This window comes from Poecilia latipinna, unplaced genomic scaffold, assembly GCF_001443285.1.
Source record: "Poecilia latipinna isolate Pla-1442-1.1 unplaced genomic scaffold, P_latipinna-1.0 Scaffold815, whole genome shotgun sequence".
In the NCBI taxonomy this organism is placed as follows: Eukaryota; Metazoa; Chordata; class Actinopteri; order Cyprinodontiformes; family Poeciliidae; genus Poecilia; species Poecilia latipinna.
Window position 1 is genome coordinate 263,805 of NW_015113431.1, and position 7,587 is coordinate 271,391.

Consider the following 7,587-nt stretch of genomic DNA (forward strand, 5'->3'; position numbering starts at 1 on the left):
GTTGCCTATTTTTCTTTTATTATTGGAACCATAAAAAAAAAAAAAAAAAAAAAAAAAAAAAACTCTTATCCTCTACAACACAAGCAGTGAAAAATAGAGCCTTAAACACATATTAGAAACAATTAAAATAAAGATAGTAATGACAAACCATATCTTATCAACTAATAAATGTTTATTAGAAATAGTAAACCAAGAAATTGCATATAAGAGTTTACAGCCTTTACCAAACACTTTGCTAAACGTCTTGCAGAAATTATAGCCTTTAGTCTTTTTGAATATTTTATGCTGCTACCTATTATTGCCTGGTCTCCCTTGAAGAAGAAATTCTTAATTTGAGCATTGAAATTGTTAACCTCAGCACTTACTTCCTGGTTAAATAACTATTAAATAAATAAACAACTTGACAGAAGCCTAGCACACCCACCTTTAGGCAGTTTGAATCAAGCTCCGTCACGCTGGGATTACAGACATCCATCAGTCATTTTCAGATCTTTCCAGAGATGTTGAGTCAGATTCAAGTCTGGACTCTGACATTCACAGGACGGTTCTAAAGCCACTCTTTTAAGATCTTGTCCATGAACCGTTGCCTCAGTCTGGGGTCAAGAGCACTTTGAAGCAGGTTCTTATTCAGGATGTGTCTGGATGGTCCTGACTAGTTCCTGCTGCAAAACATTTCCATAGGACAATGCTGCCACCATTCTCCAGGGGATGACGAGCCCTGCCCTGGTTTCCTCCACACATCAGAGCAGAGCATTGGGTTTCTCATGAACTGAGAGACATTTTATAGAAAGGTGTGTGTCTTTCCAAATCAAGTCCAATAAACAGAATTTCTCACAGGTGGACTCAATTCAGTTGCTATAAAGATCTCAAGTACAATCAGTGGAAACAGCTTAATTTTGAGCTAGATTGGCAAAGGCAGTGAATGTTTATGTAAATGTTATTTCTTGGAAGATCTTTTAGTTAAACTAAAAAAAAAAAAAAGCTTGTTATTTTAGGAATGTGAAAAATTAAAAACAAATGTGAAAAGAACTATTACCTAAGAATACACAGTCCCTGCCAATAAGCTAAGTTCCTGAATAACCACATTTCATTTTCATCACATTCATGGTAAGGGACTCTGTCCAAAAAATATATGTTTTGCTGATTGCAACAACATGCTTGCAGGCTTATGTAAGTTTTCATTTTATTATTCTACTTGTGTTTTCTCTTTTTCATTTACAATCCAACAGTGACAAATATAAAGAACAAGAGGAAGTACAGCATGGTTGCTGCAGGAAACTGATCCAGTGTTATACTGCCCCCTAATGTTGTCGGTGAGCTGTAAAAATGTCTTTAAAACACATCCTTCACACTTAGTTTCTCAGAACATCCACATCAGTGTCACTGACATGACTGTTGTAAGTGCACTTCTGGTGATTCATTGTCTTCTCCGATCCTTCTGATGCTTCTCTATGTAAAGGAGCTCAGACATTCAGGGTTTTTTGTTTTGTTTGTTTTTTATGAAAACAACTTGCACAACTTGTCTCTTTCTGCTGTCATGGCAACAACACTGTAATATACAATATATGGAAGGCCAAAAATTATATATTATACTTAAAGTTTCTCTCAGACCATTAGAAAATTGTGTCTAATTTTTAGTTTTTAGGTTACAGGGATACATAAAGTCAAGATGTGACAATTAATACGTATTGATTCATTATTTTCAGACATTTGAAACATAAAACTAAAGAGTATGCCATGCAGCATATGTTGAAAAGGTTTTCATTCTATTGTCAAACAAAAGAAAATGATATGACATATATGCTTCTTCTTTCTCATACTTTTTAAAAAAATCATAATCAGAGATTTTTACTAACTGAAATGACTTCCTCAGTAAAGCTAATCAGATTTTTAACACTGCTTTAGAGATGAAAGATTGGTCCCAGAACCGCTTCTGAAAGAGCCACAGTGAAAGAAGTTGATGTTCTATAAATATCATCCTAAAACTGGCAGGATTTCATATGCCCCTTGTGCAGCATAACAGTACACTGCAGCATTAAGCTACCTTGATCCAAGTCCTCCCTCACCCCTTATTAGTGCTGCCTGAGTGCCTCAGGTCCACTCAAGCAGAAAATAAGCCCCCCATCTGAGTTATTATCCCTGTTTTTGAAGCTCCTGTTTCACCTCTCAGGCTCACCGTGGTTTATTATCGTGTTCAGACTTAACTGCTAGACAAAGAGAAGTAACATCTCCAGCAGGGTCACCAAAACACAGAGTCACTTATTACCTAAATGTTGCTCATTAACCCCAAAGCACCTGCATGAACCCTTTGCAGCAGTTTGCCTCGTTTAAAAGAATCCTCATCCTGCTGAAGCCAAACACATTAAAAAGATATTTAGCGTGTGTACATAACACTTCAAGCGATGCACTTTAAACCACTGCTGATTGCTAGTTAATAACTATGTGACTATTCACTAACAAAATATTGACAAAGTGAATAATTAGAGCTTAATAAATATAATAAAAGCCTTCCTACAGAAAAAAGAGGTCAACACTGAGTAAAAAGTGAGGGAGGCCCCAGAAAGGTAAACCAAAACAAAGTCATGTAGTAGAAAGGATAGATTGCGGAGATGCATTCCTTCACTACATCACATATGGATTGCAATTTTCTTCAATTAAGATTAAACAGTAATGGTGTGAAATTGAGATGATATTTTAGTTTCCCTTGCTTCACATATGATCCAAGTCATTTTCATCAGATTAACATTTTCTATTATTTTCTATAATATTTCTATTATTATATTTCTATTAATAAACCAACCTTGTAGACAATCAGATCCTTCGAAAACCAAAACCAGGTCTGTGTCCACATTATCTGAGTAAAGTCAATCTTGTTCCCAAAGCAGGATGGACTCCCGCTGGGCTGACCTTTGTCACTGCTGTTTGTAGCGTTCAAGGACAAGATCTCAAAAATAAAGGGTGTCTGGTGTAAAAGCATTTGTATTTTGCTGACAAAATGATTCTGCTTGTATCTTAACCCATGACCATCAGAGTGCTCAGCCAAGTGAGAAGCAGTTGGTATAGGAGTCACCCCCTCCATGTCGGAGGCCAAGGATCTCAACCAAATTTGGGCGTATTTCTTTCTCAGGGGACACATTAGACTTTGGCTCTAGGAGTTTAAATATCCTGGTTTCTTTTCAAGAGTAATTAACATGTGGTGTGTGAAGTTGATAGACGGATCAAGCCATGTCCGCAGTATCGTGGGCACTGCTCAGGTCTGACTTGGTAAAGAAAGAACTGATCCAAAACCTCACTTTCCTATTCACTGATCTACCTTCATTTTAACCCTCATGTGGAACGTTATAAGATACAGCATTGAAGAAGGTCAAAAGATGCCAGGTATCAGTGGTGAACTGAGGTCCTGCTGTGTGCAGGCTGTGCTTACGCTCAGAAATACGATGATGAGCCCTTTCATCTGGGAAAGCTCAAAGTACAGTCACCGCTTCTCCACATCAAATGGAATTACAACATGCAAGTTAAGCATCTGTTGGACGGACGGACTGAAACAGATCATCGAGGAAAATATTTGCACCCTGTCAGATTTCTTTCATTTCTTTTTTATTTTTTGGATAATGCAACCCTAATCCAGTTTTGACATCATCAAACAAATAATCAAAAGCAATAAAATAAAATAACCTGAGTAAATACCAAAACCCTATTTTAAGAGGAAAAAGCTATCCACATCAACCTTGGCTTTTAGAAGTGTTTAACAGATTGCATTATCATTTTCATGTTTTTGTGATGTATGTAACAGGTTGCTCTTCTAAATGAGACAATGAGTCTCAAGAGATTTTTCCTGTATAAATAAAGGATTTCATATGCTAAAAAACAATCCTCCTCCTTGTTAACTTTTAACTGACGGTGGGTTAACCAGGCTTTTTGAAAAGCTCAGGTCAAAGAGATGCTATTGCCAAACCTGCAGAAAGAGGAAATCATTCAAAAAGAACTAGTTTAAACAACATAGAGTAGATGAAAAGTTTTCAGAAGTACATGCACAATTCCCTGATCTACAGACATTCTAGAATAGACTACACATTTACTGAAAGTCATTGTTAAGTGTTCATGTCTGAACAATAAGAGACTGGGAAAATATATCGTCCATAAAAGAGTTCCAAAGCCAAAATTCCTGTTGGCCAAAGAAGACACAGAGGCACAGCTTACATTTCCCAAAAATAACATCTTAACTCCTGAGACTTTTGCATAAATATTCTGCAAAATGATGAGAGAAAAGAGGCGTTTTAACAATTCTGGTTTGTATTTACTCAAGTTTTTCTTGATATTAAATGAAGTAAATGATCTAAAGTATTTAGGTGGGTAATTCTTTCTCAGAGCAGTGGCCATGTAGCAAATACTTTTTTGGCTCATCTGGAAAACTCTGGTTCTATACTCCAATGTAGAAGTGAGAATATTAAAAAGACTAATTAAAATAGTGTTTGAAAAAAAAAGATTAGTCATCAGTGAGATAAAGTTCTCTATAATCTACATCTCTACACAAACCTTTACAAGAAAGCAGGAGTGGAAGGAGAGACGTGTAGCATGTGTGTTGAACATGTGGTGTTTGTCTTTGAAAGCTGACATAATCAGTGACAGATTACACAAAGACGTAGATGATTGCTCTAAATTTAGATTTCATTGTTTTTGGGTGTGGCTCATACCAGTAGTGAAAAAGTGCTGATTTTCAGGAACTGTACTTTTGTTTGCTTTAGTTTTAAAGCATATATTTAAGTGAGGAAACAAATATATTGCATTTTCTTACATTGGTAAAAATCACAAAATCCTTTACAAAAACAAGTCATGCAAATAAAATTCGGATTAAATACAAAAAAAAAAAAGAAATGAATTATACAAACAATTAAAAAAAATACATTTTTAAAGGATCTTAAGTAAGACCTTGTTTGAGAAATAATATCTTTGGATGCTTTTTTAACAAGTCAAAACTCTCATGGCAATATAATATGAAGGTAAACATAAACAAATGAAAAAAAATGCACAATGTTGCAACAATGTTCTGCATTTAACTCAAAATATTGAAAGTACTCTAAATTTGTTTGCATTGCAGTTATTGTTAAAGTGACTAATTTGATTAAAAACAGAAGCTCTCTATCAGAAAGAATGTGTAAAAAGCAGAGAGGTTGAACTCATAAGTAAATGCAGAAAGTATTCATATATGTCAACAAGACAAAAAAAACAATAAAATCAAACATCAATGGTGGCCAGCATGTGCTAAAAATAGTTTACTCATCTTTTTCCTGCACCCCCCCACCTACATCTCTATGATTCTGCTTTGCCCAAAACCCATCTTAAACGTCTTTATTACTTTAATCTGTGAAAGTCAGAGCGTCTGTGATTGGCAGGAAATACATTAAAGTGTTACTCATTTGCAGTGACCCGGTTCCCATTCACCTGGATGTCTGTCTGGGAGTCCACTCCTGCTGCAGCTCTTACAGGAGAAGAATTTTGAATTTCCATCTCCTTCTTAAATATCCTCTCTCACTTCTTGCTTGAACTGAAAATTTAAAAAAAAGTGCCTGATGAAGAACAAAAAGGAAGTAGAGGAGATGCCAGGAGTCACAGTAAATCGCTATGCCGAAGGTAAGGTTGTTTTATTTCATATAAAAAGCTTGACATGGTGACCATTCTGCAGTAGTTATGAACTCATTCTCAGATACACAATTAATTATTGTGTTTCCAACTAGGAGGAAACTGTGTTAATAAGTATAAATTCCACAAATATACTTGATGCTTCTTTAAACAATTCGGCCCATTATTCCAATGATGTATCCATTTGAATCCTTAAAGCTTAAAGTTACATAACAGTGGAATATCAGGTAGGCTAAACATGATATTTATTAATCCATAGCATAGCTTTACAATCTCAGTTCATGATGTACATGAGCTGCAGTGTTCTCTCTGTGAGGCTCAGAATCAACAGAGGGTAAAATTGACTGACCTCTCATATGGAAAGTCAGCAAGCACAGTTTGTCCACACGTGTGTTCATATTTAATGTTTGACTGCAATAAGGATCACTGTAAGATCTGACATTCAACTGGTTACACATTTATAGTTTCCTGTCAGAAATTACTGCAGTTGCTCTTATACATGATTCACTGCTTAATGTCTTGTCTGCTGTTTCTCACCGTTTATAGATTTTATCTGAAATATGCAGGAAGTTTTTTTTTATTTATTTTCCTTTGTATTTATTCATTTGTATAAATACAAAGGAAGCCTCTCGGAGGTTTACAAGAGTGTTTGATCCAGTTTATGCCTTCAGGTGCTTGTGGAGTTTTGCCTTCATTAATGTTTCACAGTTGATAGAGACTAACTGACTACATACAGTTCATATTAACACACACATGAAAAACAGACATAACCCAAACATAATGACTAAACATTTCCTGTATTGGATCTGACAGTATTACAGAGATATTCTTCATTAGATCGAAAAAATAAGAGCGATGTATTTCTTAATATTTTTTCATTACTTTTAGTGAAATTCAGAAGAATACACACACTGAGCTTACATGACTGGTTACAGTCCAGATGGTAATGCATTGGCTTTTTACGTCACCAATTAAGTCAAGTCATGTTTATTTTTATAGAACATTTTAGCAGCAAAGCAACTGGGCTCACAGTCAGTTGAGCCCTTTATCTACCAGGGCTAAAAGTGATGAAGAAGCCACAAACATAACAGACAGCTTACGGTTTGATAATGCACTCAGGGGCAAAGACCTTACATTTTGAAGATATGTCCTGTGGACTGCTGCGGCTTGTAACTAAAAATGTCTGGCCATAATTAGCATCGGTACAACTGAAGGACAAAGGAAGAAGCCTGACAACACCTGTGAAGTATGGGGGTGGTAGCATCATATTGCTGCAGGACAGACTTTTACACAACATCATAATAAAATATTTTGGACAATACAAGTGCAAGATCTCAGCCAGGAATTTAAGTTTGGACTCAAATGGGTCTAGAATATTGCCAAATAGTTTACAAATTGGCTTTAGAACAACAAAGTACCATTATAAAGCCCTGATCTCAGTCCCATATATGTTCAGAGTTTAAAGTATGTGTTGGCAAGTTGGCTACAAATTTGACTCACTAAATCCAGTTGTGGAGGAACAGGCCAAAATTGTAACAAACTGTTGCAAAAACCTTGAGAAAGGATACTCACTACATTTGACCCAATGAATATGGTTTAAAGCATAATTGAGTAAATATGTAAATACACATGTATGTAAAGTTGTTTATAAAATAAACATTCAGTAATTGTTAATCCATAAGCATGTTCTTTCTATAGAACAAAATAGACTTTTTTGCTCTCTTCAAAGATTTCTATATGACAGGCACGTGCAGAGGGGGGAGCTGGGGTGCTTGAGTACCTGCCCTTCTTGCTTCTTGCCCCCAAGTGCCCTTTTGGTCATTTTTTTTTTTTTTGTATTATTATTTCCTAAGTCCTCTTCTGACACATAAAAACATGCACTAAAATTATTTGCCTTTTTTGTTTCTTTTTTGTACAACATAATAAGCCCTCCGATGACCTTGTTAC

The 7,587-nt window shown here is 35.6% G+C and overlaps 1 protein-coding gene across 1 annotated transcript in view; it reads left to right on the plus strand.

Moving 5' to 3' along the window:
- Nucleotides 1-5,471: 5,471 nt before the first annotated feature.
- LOC106956414 (sodium bicarbonate transporter-like protein 11) overlaps nt 5,472-7,587 on the plus strand; it is a 37,741-nt gene continuing 35,625 nt past the window's right edge. The window contains exon 1 of the mRNA XM_015047237.1: nt 5,472-5,631. Within this exon, the coding sequence (XP_014902723.1) occupies nt 5,571-5,631 (61 nt within the window). The 5' untranslated portion in view covers nt 5,472-5,570. The remainder of the gene's footprint in view (nt 5,632-7,587) is intronic.